General features: G+C 37.0%; 1 protein-coding gene across 2 annotated transcripts in view; it reads left to right on the top strand.

The window, feature by feature from the left end:
• LOC121316837 (adhesion G protein-coupled receptor B3-like) overlaps window positions 1-15,552 on the top strand; it is a 195,973-nt gene that overhangs the window by 112,396 nt on the left and 68,025 nt on the right. For both annotated transcript variants that reach the window (XM_041252082.1, XM_041252081.1), the window contains exons 12-14: window positions 1,656-1,764; window positions 9,067-9,213; window positions 9,296-9,371. In XM_041252082.1, coding sequence (XP_041108016.1) covers window positions 1,656-1,764; window positions 9,067-9,213; window positions 9,296-9,371 — 332 coding nt within the window. The remainder of the gene's footprint in view (window positions 1-1,655; window positions 1,765-9,066; window positions 9,214-9,295; window positions 9,372-15,552) is intronic.

Genomic DNA, 15,552 nt, shown 5'->3' with positions numbered 1-15,552 from the left:
TTCTTGGTGATGATCTCTACTTCTGTGTTCGCAGCTGTGGTGTTAGATATGGTGGGATTTTTATGTGCTTGTATGTTTGTTTGTTTGTTAGGTTTTTTTTTTGATGGAAAACATAGTTTAAGAGCTATTCTTTATTGATTTATTTTCATTTTTGAAAAATAATAGAGACCTAATACTAGGAAATAGTCACTACTACTTGTTGGCGTTTAAACACTTTATTTCAAATTGTTTCTGTGGTGGCCTTTTATGCTAAGTTTCATTCTCTTACTGGTGTAAGTGTGCAAAGAACAGTATTTTAGCATGGGGGATGTGTATGACTGAATTTTTATGAATCATTTTGCTTTACTGCAGTTAGCCATTCTGTTGCAGTTCTATAGTTCAGTATAATGAATTAGCTGTCAGGCAGATGTGGAAAGCTTCCTTAATTTAGTCTTCTTCCTTAGTTATTAGTCTAGCTCTGCTCCTGTAAATGGTGTGACCTGTTGCCATTGCATGCCAGCCTAATTGGAATGTTGCATATATCGTTTGTGTGGGCCTGCTGTCACTTGATACTGCTTGGAATCATGTGAAATCAGTCAAGTATTTTAGGTACCATATGTAAAAAATAAATAGGGTGAGTTTTCTATTTGGTTTCTGGATTCTTTGCTGGTTTCTTTAACTTTTATTTTATAACCTTTCCTATTTACCTACCCATATGGATATTAATTTAGTACCATTCAATTCAATTCACTTTCACCAACTTAAATGCTGCAGTTCAAGTATTTTGTTGAGAGTTGCAAGGAGGTATTTTAAGTTACAAGCTTCTCAGATTCTTGGCAGCATTACTGAACAAAATGCAGTTTGCTTAAGGATTAGTCAGAAAACACTTGAGCAGTAATAGAAAAATAATAACTACAGCATGCAATATAGAAGGAACATTTTCATTTTTTTTTTTTAATTATGAATGACCCTTTAACACCATTTGATTAAATAAAAATTCAAGGTGTCTGAATAATACAAACATAATACGCCTTATTAAAGCGTTTACAACAGAGAATTATTGACCTTATAACCAGGAAGTTGTATGTGTATAGTCTGTCCTTAGTGTGGTCACTGTTTACAGCACAAGAATAGCGTGCCCTGGTGGTCAAAAGGTTTGCCACACACCAACAGCTCCGGAGCCTTTCTAAAAGGGGGGGGGGGGTTAGAAATAAATGCCAATATTATTTTGAGACTGCAATTTTATTTCGAACAAACATCTCAAGAAGTAAAAGTATACGCAGAGTGTAACCACAACTAGAGATTGTGTGCCAGAGGTGCAATCAAGGATAAAAAAAAGTGGGAGGGCCACAAAGTTGGACGATCTATGCATAAAGTTCAAATTAATTGTTTTGATCCTCTTAACTTCTCCTACTTCATTGTTGAGCGAAATCAGAAGTAAAAAAAAATTAAAAAGCACCAAATGTGCAGGAAACCAGTGACAAGCAATCAGAAAGCTGACTTAACCCTCTCCTGGCAGTGTGAGTGAGAAAGCGGTTACAAATTAGCTCCCTCCACCTCTGAAAAACGCAGATGATGTACCGGTAGGTATGTAATGTAACTTTTTTGGCTGTCGGCACAGGGATATATTGTTTTGCATACTAATTTGTGATTTTCACTTATTCACTTATTTACAGATCTACCCAGGTTCAGTGGAGCTAATGATGGTGATTGAAGATTTCATACACATCGTGGGGCTGGGGATGAAAGACTTTCACAACTCCTACTTGATGACTGGAAACCTGGGTAAGTGAGAAAGGGTTTTTGTAGGAAAATGTGGCAGGCATTGAAACATTTCTTTCGACACATATTGAATAGGCCGTGCTTTGATGTCAGTTGCCTGACAAGCAGTCACTAAGAATGAATGAGCACTACTTGAATGTGCAAAAGTCCTCAGAAACAATACTGAATTCATCTTAGCAGTAAAAATAGCTGCATATATGCTCAGAAGGTGCTGCTCTGTCTTTAAAGTGTATTCACTCGTCAGTGTTTAGGGTCATGGGCAATGTTCCCTTTAAACTGCACATGTGCGGCCACGCAGCAATCTGGTGGGTGCCGCGCACCGCACACCGCATACACCCAATTTAAAAAATCTCTTGCACAGCAATCATCTAGCTTTAGGACCCTTAAAATATATGCAGTATATTTTTTTCTGGATATAAGTGCTGCACCGCCGGTCACCTCGCTACAAAAAGAATATTGCTGCTCTAGAAAGAGTGCAAAGGAGGGCGACTAAAATTATTCAGGGTTTAAAAGGCATGTCATATGCAGACAGGCTAAAAGAATTGAATCTATTCAGTCTTGAACAAAGAAGGCGACCTGATTCAAGCATTCAAAATTCTGAAAGGTATTGACAATGTCGACCCAAGGGACTTTTTCAACCTAAAAAAAGAAACAAGGACCAGGGGGCACAAATGGAGATTAGACAAAGGGGCATTCAGAACAGAAAATAGGAGGTACTTTTTTACACAGAGAATTGTGAAATTCTGGAACCAACTCCCCAGTAATGTTGTTGAAGCTGACACCCTGGGATCCTTCAAGAAGCTGCTTGATGAGATTCTGGGATCAAATTACTAAAAACCAAACGAGCAAGATAGGCCAAATGGCCTCCTCTCATTTGTAAACTTTCTTATGTTCTTATGTCCTTAATCACCTGCTTTGAGCATATCAGTTTGGACATTGAGGAAATCCTATTGGTTAAGAGAAAAAAAGAACTACCTAGCTATAGCCAATCCAGTGTGTTTTAAGACATGCAGTGCCCACCCACTGATCTCTTGACATATTGTAAAACTTAACACTGATGAGAAGACGGGGCTTTTTTTTTTTAATATTACTATTATTATTATTCATTCGGACTGCATGTTAAGTTACAGCAGCGAACACAAAGGAAAAGAAAAGTTGCAAAGTTAATTGTTATTTATTTATATATATTAAAAAAAACTAAAAAAAAAAAATTGTACAGTACATGAAAGCATATACATCCCAGCATCACAAGTGACCTCACTATCTTAAAACTCAAAGAGATGGCAACATCTTTACAACACCATTTAAAATAAAAAATAATAGAAATGCAGAAAAGTTATGTTCGCAGACTTTTTGATAACTGCATTGGTGTGTGCTTCCTGCGGTTCATTTTGATCGTAAATAATACAGTGTGTGATTGCGATGCCGATATGTTATTTCTTCTGTTTGGTAATTAATAAGAAGGTGCTGAAAGGATGGAAAGTGTGATGGGACGATGTTGAAACCTTAATCTATTTAAAATCTTGAACATTTATAGTGCCTTGTTCTTGCTGATATTTTCAAGTTTATTTGTTGCGTGTGTTGCATTTACTGTCACTCACGTTTGCTGGTGATCATTGTTTAGTAGTGTGGGCAGTTTGTATAACTATGACGTGTTGGAGGGATAGCCACGAATGTCTTACAGAGCTATTTTGCGCTGGCATTGTGATGGATCTGGCTGCCGCAAATGCCATCTTTTTTGTCGTGTTTTGGTAGTATTTCGTCACAGCACTGCCATTTCAAATCTAACCGCTTCTCGTTTGCAGCTGGCTTACCTGTAAAGTAGATGCATGCTCTTTTGTTTGTACAGTCACAAAGGTAAGTGATTAAATTTTGGGGAACAACAGCCAAAAAAGCATTACAATGGAGAACGCAAACTCTCAAGTTCCACGGCGGGGTGCACATCTGTGTAAACAGGAGGACTGGCATCATCATGGGGATCAGTAATAAACACCCAGTCCACTGCTGTTCTTGGCTCCACATCCTCTTTATCATCTGAGTGATAAGTTGGCATCACTGTCGCTGATATTGAAATCTTCCAAACCAATTTTAAAATCTTCATATATATATATATATATATATATATATATATATATATATATATATATATATATATATATATATATATATACTTGTAAAAGTTGCATGGCTTCCTGCAGCTAGATTGGAATTGCTACCTGACACGCGATTGGAAACAAATGTCACCTGACCCCCTCCTGGCTTTCACATTCCACAGTACTAGCAGTGCCTTAGAGAACGAAACCTGAAACTCTAGACAGAGAATCTGCTCATAGAATAGAATGGGAAACTTGACGTACGCGGGTACGGCATGCTGCTGTAAGTGGGTTTTCAATTGATGTACGTGCGTACATCTTCGTGTTGAAGTGATTAAGAAAAAGTGGCTTTAATTTTTCGTAACCCCCATATCCAAGGTGTGATTGTCATGCATACTGATAAATCCTCTCCTGATCACTTGTTTTATTACCTAACTCCTCAATAATGCGATCCAAGTCATTATTTTATTTATCCTTTTTTCAGTTTGATTCGGCTCCTATCGGTCTCACTCAGCCATTGAAAGGTGTTCTCTGCTTTTTCCGGAGAAAAAACAACTAGAGACCTGTACTTTACGTCTTTTTGATGAGGTCGGATAGGGTCCGACATTGGACTGGAAAGGGTTAAACAACTTAAGATCCCTTTGGGAAATAATTCAAGAATACTGGGAACTGAAATACACAGAAATGGGAAAACAGAATGTAGAAACTGTATAATCAACTACATTAAACATTGTTTTTTGTTTTCTGCCATGTTGCAATAATAACCTGAAGGATCTGTCCATAGGATTCAAATAGCTCTCTGATGAAATGTCAGAAAGAGCTGTTTATTATTTCAACACACAGACTAGAAATCTGAAACAAACCAATGTGGGATGCAAAATACTTATTTAATAGTCTGAAAAACTATAAAGTGTCATGGGCTAGATACAGATGAGCAACACCTGTTATATAATGTAGCGCACTGAATGATTTATTATTTTACCAGTGAAAATAATCCAGCTACATTATAATTTATTGACGACTTATTCTTCGTCATGTTCACATGAAATCGATTCATGTTGCTTACTTACAGATTTGGGACAAAAAATAGAAACACCTGCTGTAATAATTGTTCAAGGATGTAGGGCCATCAGCAACAAAGTCTGTTGATTAAAATGTCCCATTGAGACTCCTCATGAAACATCTGTTTTTGGTCTTGGACACAAATATTGTAAACCTGCCACCCGAGCACCTAATAGCATCCTTCTATCAAAGTTTGCTGTCTGTGCCTATTGTGACTGAAACTGGCTTGTGCTAGGGAGATGTACTCTTTATAAATATTACAGAAAAAATGTAAGGGAAGCCATATATCAGATACGACAGACAGACTATTTACAGAAAAATGTGTGTGCTGCATAATTTATGAAGATAAAGTTGTGTGCATAATTTATGAAGATAAAACACAGTGGCTAGTGTAAGAAGCCTTCAGATTAAACTGGTTAATAACCAGGGATGCTTTACCTATTATCCCCCCCCCCCCCCTCCCTCCCTCCTTCCTCCCCTCTCTCTCTCTCTCTCTCTCTCTCTCTCTCTCTCTCTCTCTCTCTCTCTCTCTCTCTCTCTCTCTCTCTCTCTGCCGTCTATTAGAGCCCTAGAGCTGGAAGCTGATTGGCTGATGGTATATATTTATATATATATATATATATATATATATATATATATATATATATATATATATATATAAACTTTAAAAAAAAAAAAGAAAAGAAAAAAGAAAAAAAAAGCTGATTATACTCTCTGGGGTATCTGAAAATTAAGTCTTTTAATTGTTGTCAGCAAGATATGCACAGTAAACAGTATTTTATTTTGTATTGTTTTGTTTAATGGAGCAGGATAAAAACCGGGCTACATCAAATAAAATAGAAAATGCACATTTCACAAGTCAGAAAAATCATTTGGAGGCCAAAGCAGTCTTATGAAATTCGTCATACTTTTATTTTATTTTCAATTTTGCAATATCAGTCGAAAAATGTCAACACTCATACCAAAAAAAAAAAAAAAAAAGATTATATTAAACTTTTTTTTTGTTTGTTTGTCATGTCACAGAAAGGATTTGTGTTTTTGTTTGTTTGTCATGTCACAGAAAGGATTTGTGTTTTTGTTTGTTTGTCATGTCACAGAAAGGATTTGTGTTTTTGTTTGTTTGTCATGTCACAGAAAGGATTTGTGTTTTTGTTTGTTTGTCATGTCACAGAAAGGATTTGTGTTTTTGTTTGTTTGTCATGTCACAGAAAGGATTTGTGTTTTTGTTTGTTTGTCATGTCACAGAAAGGATTTGTGTTTGCAGAATAAATAGTGTCTTTCTAATAAATGGTTGTTATTAACTCCCAACATGTTTTGCCTTACCTTGTACTGACTGGCATCTGTATGCATGTGCTATAGTGTGGGAACTGAATTACGTCTTGCCAAGGACTAAAAACAATAAATATCATGCTGTCATTCCTATATTGTCCTCAGTGGGGCACTTTAGGTAAAACTGCAGTGAAGATCGACTGCCACTTTTATTTCAGTGCATTAACCTTTTGGAAAAACAATAATGCTTATAACTATTCTAATAACAATGGAGCAGAACACAAAGTAGTTTCCCTGGAGATAGTGGAAGAATAAGAAAAATAAAACAATTAAAAAACAAGGCATTCCAGGAAGCTGCATCCAGTTGTCAAGAACAGAACTCCCCCTAAAAACCTTTTTCTAACCATTGAGATTAATTATTGAATTCCGTGTCAGCTTTATACACATTGTACAGCGTGTATTGTCATATTTTGAATATCCTCCCCTCCTAGAGTGGAGGTCAGTTACATGTTTACTTACATAGAAAAAGGCTTAGCCAATTGTGATAAAACTTGGTTTCAACATCTTAATGAAAGTATGATAATCTGGGGACACTGTAGACGAGCCAGCCCATCCATACGTGCTACACTTTTCTTTTTACTGCACAGTGGATATAGGTCACAGTGATCTACTTTTAGCATAGCGGATTTGCTAATCATACGACTCAACTTTCGGCATCTTGTTTCATAGCACATCTTTGCATTATCATGCTTATTAGATGTTTCTGCTTTTTTTTTGTCGCATTGCTGCTGAGCTAGTTATACTGTATGAGCTCTCAGGGATAACAATTCCACTTGTATTCACTGTATTCTATTATTATTATTATTGTTATTATTATTATTAGAGAAGCATATTCCCTTTTGCTGAAGTAAACTACACTGTACATGTCTCCATTTGTAATTGGAAGATGGGTCATTATAGACAGTTCAATGAAACAACTAATATTGTGCTGTATAATTGTTAAGAAAGTAAATGGCTCAACAGCAGAATTGTAGCATTTACAATGTGTGTGGGTGTGTGCAGGTAAGCGACAAAAAAACAAGTGGTGTATACTCTGTCAATGTCTTAATGGGCAAAATGAGTGACAATTTTAAAAAGAAAATGTACCCCCTACTGGGTATAGCTTAAATGTTAAATCGAGTGAGTGGGTGTGTGTGTAAATGAGTCAGAGAGGCAAGGAATTACTGTAGATCACAAAGAAGCCACATTTTGTTTTCTAATAATACCGGATTCTGCCGAGTCAAAGTCTTGGTTTGCAAATGTGTTGCCAGATCGTACACCCCTGACTCTTGGGTATAAATGGTGCAGAAAGCATACTGTTTCCCTAGTTTCAACGCCACAGTGCAGTCAAACTGAATTGTCCACTATGGTAAAAATGTGGAAGAATACATCTTCTCCCTTTTAGGTGGCTCCATTTCCCACTCTCAAACGCCTCTGTGAGTGATTTGTGTACAGAAACAGAACTCTCGCACAGACGAAGCGAGTCTATTTTTGGAGAAATGGGTTGCTGAAAGAGCTGAGTTGTAGTTTGTTGCAGCAGAGTGAGCCCGAAGGATAACGTCTATACATGCAAGAGGGCAAGAATCAAAATAGCATTGCTTTTGTTAAATGTAAACATTATCTGTGCAATGCATTCTGTTCTGTTGTGATTTTACCTATTTTAATACTGATATATATATATATATATATATATATATATATATATATATATATATATATATATAGTAAACAAAACAAGCCTTGCGCTCAGGTTTGTTTCGCTCTTTAAATATGGATCCAGACACAGAGGTGGAGGTTTTTAAAGTGCAGATGCACTATTTTTTTAATAATAAAAACAAACAAAACTAAACAGAAACCTAGCTCTTACGAGCACTAATTGACACACACTGGAACATACATTAATAAGCCAGACAGTTAAGCTGTTTACCGGACGAAACAAAACACAACAAAAACAATTTCACACAAACACTCAAAAAGGCTTTCACTGCCTTTTCTGTTACGGCTGTACAGGTACTTCAGCAACCTAGAACAGACTGGCTGCTTTCTTTAAATACCCTGCACCTGGCTCTAACAGAGCTTTCCAAAGCTGTAATTTTTACTTAGAAGTTTAACACTACACATGCCTCTGTATCACTCACACAGTTTGAGTACAAAGGAAAGCTTAAATTAAGAAAGAGCGAGGTGATGGTGGTTGGGGAGGAGGTTGTAATTCGAAGCACAGCAGGACTGCATTTGTGAAGTAGGTTTATATGAATAATAGGTTGATGGGAACTTGCCGATAATTGGCTTGTTGATTGACCAATGAATAAATGTGATGTAGTAGGAACTATATTAATGACACTATAGATTTCCTGCCTGAAAACCTTGCAAGCTTTATAATATAATTTTCTTCATGAGGACGCAATATTATTAGCTTAGTTTTAGAAAAATACTTTTTTTAAATATGTCTGCACAGTCAAGCCTGATGGCCCAAATACTATTTTCAGATAGTAGCTGATGATCTTCAGTGGCAGTATTGTACACAGACTGTGGTTTCTGCCCTTGCCACTGCTGTGCAGCACTGCTGCATGTCACTGGAGATTATAGTCAAAAACAGAAAAAGAAGGGTTGACCTATTCCTTGTATGGAATTGTCACTCATGTAATTTAGTGATGTATCAAACATCCCTGGGACCTATTTATAAAATGTAGTTCTTAACAATTTTCTTTTATTAAACCTGAATAATATAAAATAATGTAATATAAAATAAATGCTGACAAAACTAAAGAGATTGCATTTGCTGTACTACATTTTCTAACATGCTTTGTAATGGCTGAATTATATATTTTTTTTATTTCGCCAGTGGCTAGCATTCAGAAACTTCCAGCAGCATCCGTTCTGACCGATATTAACTTCCCCATGAAAGGCAGGAAAGGCATGGTTGACTGGGCAAGAAATTCTGAGGATAAGGTGGTTATTCCAAAAGGGATCTTCATTCGTACAGCAACAGGTAAAAATGAGTTGCCAAACGTGTTTGATTTTATCTGTGTAAATGAGTGACTCACCATACCATTTCTGGATTTCTTTTACAGATCTGGATGAATCCTCAGTGTTCATTCTTGGAACCGTCCTGTACAAAAATCTGGGACTTATTTTACCATCCCCAAGGTGAGCGGTTTAAACAATGTCACATTGTAGGATAATACATGGTTCACAATCCTTTTAACCAAATATTAAATAGCATACTAGACTGTTCGAGTCCAGTGTGTTATGACAGGAGCAGAAGAGCTGGTGTCACTTATCTCTGGAACCTGAAGATATTTTTTATGGGTTTAAACATTAACTAAATGGTGTTCAATACACAATGAACACAAGTCACTGTACAATATCCTTCAATTAGGAATTAACTATATGGGTGACTGTGAAAGGGTGTGTATTGCCAAGGAGACTCAGAGACCATAAAGTTGCAGTTAAGCGCTCACAGGCGCATATTTATTTACAATATGCATTACAGAAACACAAAAACAACCAAACCCACTGTCCCGCACCATTCATTCACCAACACAATCCTCACTAACACTAATACACCTGGGTCTGGAGCCTTAATTAATCATTTAAACATCTATACAATTGATGGCTCCAGCCACATGCCCACATGTGTTTGCCGGGAGGAATTTTACTCCCTCCCTGCCACCCAATGTGTTCTGAGCTGCTGTCTATTCATGTAAGTCATGGGAGTTTGTGGCATCCTGTAATGTGTATCTATATTTATATCCATGAGACTGATGTTAACTATTGATTTGTTTTTTGTCTAAACAATCAGCAATCAATAACAGTTCTAACCATGTGACTGCCATTCACTTTGTTCACAATTATGTCTCCAAAATGTGATGAATGCACATTTTTTGTTAATAGGGTATTATTCTATGTTGCAATTTGTCTGACATATCATATAGATCAATACACAACTTGACCTAGATAGCAGAGGTTCCTGTCTAAAAGTGAAAACAAGACTAGTGCCCTCTTAGGATCAGCCTGCTGCTGCTCAAGTCAAATCCCTGAGCACAGATACACAGATAGGTCACACCTGACACATTCACAAGCTGTCAGCTCCTATGTATTCCTCTAGGGCTCTGAAGTGTGTGGAAAGGCTGCTGATTTGGGTTGAGGTACTGTACTGCCGGGCACCAAACACTAACCTCTAAAACAATAGTTATTGACATTTCTCATAGTATTCCCTAGGAAGCCCTGCAGGGGACAATTGGTACGTCATGAGATGAAGTTGAGGTGTTCGACAATGAGAAGCAAAAAATAAAACCATGAAAATGTGATAATTCTGATCAATTGAAAGGTTAAGAGGAAAGAAGTCATTTGGGACAATTTGTACTATGCTTTTTACTTCTTAATGTATAATTGTAGGCCTTTTGCACTGTATTAATACACATGTATTTATATTTTATTTATTTATTGCATTTATATTGCGCTTTTTATGCAAAATTCCAAAGCACTGTACAATACATAGCAGAAAAAAAGAACAAACCACCATACATTTGTATAGCATGTCACACATACAACAGCCACAGTCACAACTTAAATAACAGTATACACATAATAATACAAAAGCAGCAGTTTTAAAGTTACATTAAAACCCACTAAGATAAGAAAGCCATTTTATAAAACTGTGTTTTTAGTCTTGACTTGAAAACTGTAATAGTCCCAGCTTCCCTGACAAACGAAGGCAGAGCATTCCATAATTTAGGAGCTCTACAAGAAAAAGCCCTCCCTCCCGTGTTGCTTTTGTTGACCCTAGGAATAACCAACGGTCCCACATCCCGTGATCTCAGTGCGGATTGGAAGATATGGAATCAATAACTGCTGCAAATAACTAGATGATATTCCATTCAGAGCCTTGTAACTTAACAGCAAAATCTTAAAATCTATACTGCACAGGGAGCCAGTGTAAAGAGGCCTCCACTGGGCTAATATGTTCACTTTTTCTGGTTTTAGTCAGACTTCTAGCGGTGGTATTCTGAACAAGCTGCAAGCAACAGATTACTATAACACAAAAAAAAAAAAAAAAAAAAAAACACTGTCATGCTGGATAAGTCAACTCTTTTCATTCAAACTTGCTTCTTTCTATTTTATTTGAACACTGTGAAACACTAAAGTGTTTCAGTCAGCCCCTGGCAATCCTTACCTTCCAAAACATTGAATGCAACCCTTTACAAAAAACAAAAAACACATACAATAGAAGTATTTAAAAAACACACACAAAATGTGATGTGTCATAATAGCATTAGCACAGCCCTCAGTGGGCATTGTCAGCAATATGGTTGACCTTGTCTAACATAAGTGCCTTTGCTTTTGGCTCAAGATCCTTCACTACAGTTGTGGTCAATTATCTAGTAGAGGCAGTGTCTGCTTCGGCTCATATTAATATTTAATCATGGTCAGAGCCTGACTGTTACTGATGGACAGAGGGGACCGCAGGGACCAATCGTCTTGGCTAAACGCAGGAACCAATCTTCTTGGCAAAACGCCTCAGCTATTGTTCTGCACGGATCAACCACCTTTTACTCATCAGTCATGGTCAGGCTCCCAGTCATTATTGCTTAAATACAATCTATTCAATATCTTTTTTTTTTTTTTTCTGAAGTTGTTAATTCACATTTCTTATGTTACAATTTAGAAGCCAAATTAGGGATAAGCTAGGTAAAATGGATGACATATGGGGTTATAGCAACACAGTGGTGCACAACTCAGGTCATGGAGGTCCTGTGTCCCTCCTGGTTTTAGTTCTAACCATACCCTAAATTAGTTAATTGGACCAATTAAGCTTCTAATAAGGTCTAATAAAGTACTTTAGGGTGCAGTTGGAATAAAAACCTGCAGGGATACTCCAGGACCAAGTTGTGCACCACTGTTGTACCGGATGTAGCAGGACAGGGGGGACTGCAATGTAAAAATGTTTTGTTTTATGGCAGGGACGGAGTTTAAAGCCTCCCTGCCAAGGTACTTGCTTTTGTTTAATTGTTTTATTGCTTTATGTTATTATTCATTTATCACCTGCGCTTTGCACTTACTGTACCAGTATTGGAAATTAGAGCCAGTGCAGGGTATAAAAGGGAAGCAGTCAGTCTGCTCTAGGCTGCTGTTGTTGAGTGAAGAGCCTGACGGAAAGTCGTAAAGGTCTGTTTAAAACCTACGTTTGGTTTTATACAAATCTGTGTCAAAGTGTTTTGTTTTGATGTTATATCTCAAGCAAGCAGCTTTGCTGTCCTGCACGTTAGACAGGGACCTGCACGTGTGTAGTGAGTGCTCAATGAGAGCTAGGTTTTTGTTTGTTTGGTTTGAATAAAAGTGCACAGAAGCGCTAAAGATCAAAGTTTTTATCTCTGGGTCACGTTTCTAAAAGGGGCACAAACCCAAAAGTAAGGCCAGCCTTCTCACTATATATATATATATATATATATATATCTATATTATATATATATATATATATATATATATATACACACACTGCTGTACAAAAGTCTTAGACATGTTGCATTTTTCTACTCTGATGCATTGAGCATAAACAATTTATTTAAAGCCTCCACTAGTGTTTTCTACTATTATAACAACCTTGACTTGCATAAAGAAGGAAAAACATTGAGTGAAATAGGTCACTTGACTTTCAAGGTGTGGTATCCGAAGCATAATAAACAAGTACAGAGAAACATCATCTGTAATTGACAAACCCAGGACTGGAAGACCCAACAAGCTGTCTAACAAGGATGAGCAATGCTTAAAGGTAATATCCTTAAGGAATAGAAAGAAGACAAGCATTGAATTGACAACAGAACTGGCAGGAGGCACAGGTGTCACGTGTCCATCAAATCAACAGTACGAGGGTTGCTCTTGAAATCAGGAATTAAAGGATGTGTTGCAGTAAGAATACCTCGGTTAAGAAAGGGGAACAAGACTAAAAGGCTAAAATATGCACAAGAACACAGAAATTGGACTACGGAACAATGGTCAAAGGTGCTTTGGACTGTTGGTGGATGGACAACAACACCTGTGCCTTCTGCCAGTTCTGTTGGCAATTCAGCACTTCTTTCTATTCCATAAGATTATAATCTTCAAGTATTGCTCATCCTTGTTAGACAGCTTTTTGGGTCTTCCAGTTCTGGATTTCAGTAAATTGTTGATGCTCATAATGCATCAGAGTAGAAAAATGCAACATGTCTGAGTCTTTTGCACAGCAGTGTATGTGTGTGTGTGTGTGTGTGTGTGTGTATGCATATATATATAAGTTCTAGACAAAAGTATTGCTACCTGTGGAGGGGTGCCCCTTCCCTGTGAGTAATTGTGTGTTTTTTGTTTTACGTGGTGTGTATGTATTGGTGCACAGCATGTGGGTTATGTAGCACCGGTGATTTAAAATATATAGTTGTATTTAGGCACAGGGATTGCATGGTCACTTTACATGCAGATAACATGTTTATTAGTATGTGGGCACAGGGATTTGGTGTGGAAAAAATGGGGCAGATAGTGGGGAGTAAGCTTTAAAAACCAAATACTACAATTGCTATTCATGCTGGTGATACTTGTTTTAGTCAATATTTCTCCAGTGTTTGTTTTGTCTGTTTATTTTGGCCAATGTGCTGTTTGTTTTGTGTGTGAAGTGTTTGTTTTGTTTAAATCTTTTATTTTGTTCATTTACAGTAAACCCACCAGTTACGTTAAACGAATGCTGTAAATTTGTCAGTTGATGGTACTGTGCTTGAGTTTAGATCCAAAATGAGAAATTTGGGAGTTATTTTTGATCCTGGATTAACTTTTGAACCTCATGTGCAGAATACTGTTAAGTCATAATTTTTCCACCTTAGAAACAGCACTAGGATGCTACCTATGCTTTCTGTAGCTGAAAAGCTGGTTCATGCATTTATTTTCTCGAGGATTGATTATTGTAATGCTCTGTTTGCAGGTCTTTGGTTCATGCATTTGTTTTTTCGAGGATTGATTATTGTAATGCTCTGCTTGCAGGTCTTTCCAAAAGCACACTGTCCAAAATTACATGTTCAGAACTCAGCAGCTCGTATCCTGACAAGGTCACGTGCAAGGGATCATATCACTCCTGTTCTTCCCTGTGCTGGTTGCCTGTCAGGTTTTGTGTTGATTTTAAAATCTGACTTCTTATTTTTAAGGCTTTACATGGTTTGGCTCCACAGTATTTATCTGATCTCTTATCAGTCTACACCCCTTCATGCAACCTTCGCTCAACTGATCTTGGATTGTTATGTGTTCCCTATGGGTGATGGGGCTTTTTGTTGTTATGCCCCAAAACTTTGGAACACCATTCCTAAAGAGATTAGGGATTCTGCCACTCTAAATGCTTTTAAATCTAGCTTAAAGACCTACTTTTATAGAAAGGCATTTTTATGTCTGTTTTTATTTTATTTTGTTTGTTTGTAAGGTGCTTTAGGATGTTACTTTTAAAAGCACTATATAAAATAGTTTGCATACACATTTGTGATGTAGTTGTTGGCATCACAGATCACACATTACTTGCACGTTGGCAGAACAGGTCCCCTTACGATTTACGTAGAGGTTCCTGTTCTGTGTTGGTATGTGTACTTTAGTGCTACAGGCAAACAGTGTGCTCTCCGTATGACCTTCCAGGTCAGCCTGAAGAAGTTGGCAGATGTCAGTGATTGTTTGTCTGTTGAGGTGAAATTGCTACATACATTGTGTGTCAGACAGGCTCAGAAAAGACAGATGACTTGGGGACGTCTCCTCCTTCTCTCTTTGTCTGGCCAGAAGTTATTATTTATTATTATTATTATTATTATTAAACCAGCGCATTCACTCACCAGTCCTGTCTGTGTCCTGCATTTCCTGGCCTGATGTCACCACCAGGCAGCCTCACACATACCCTAAACTTAATATAAGATAATGCAGGCAAACATGTTAAATACAAGGATTTAGTGAACATTATCCGCTAATTAATATGACAAAGACCAAAAGCACTTAAGCAGTTTTATACATTTGTTTATGACAAAGGTATTGGCACTTTTACATTAAAAGTCTGTAAGAATTGAATAGACTTCATTTTTAAACATATTAATTGATTAGAAATTATTTTACGATAATTAAGCTGCTTTATAGTCAATAACCAGAAAAGTAGGTAATTATTTCCAACATCTGTTGAAGAACATCATTTTGGCACCACAGCATATGATAGGATGGTCAAGACAAAGGAGTTTGATTCACATTTGAGAAAAGCACTTGTAGCAAACTACATAAAAGGAAATGACTTCAGAACAGTATCAAAGAGATATGGAATACCAAAATTCACAATCATAGC

Source organism: Polyodon spathula, chromosome 6 (genome assembly GCF_017654505.1).
Source record: "Polyodon spathula isolate WHYD16114869_AA chromosome 6, ASM1765450v1, whole genome shotgun sequence".
Classification (NCBI taxonomy): domain Eukaryota; kingdom Metazoa; phylum Chordata; class Actinopteri; order Acipenseriformes; family Polyodontidae; genus Polyodon; species Polyodon spathula.
Note: the sequence above shows the minus strand (reverse complement) of the source record. Positions and strands in the feature narration are given on the sequence as shown.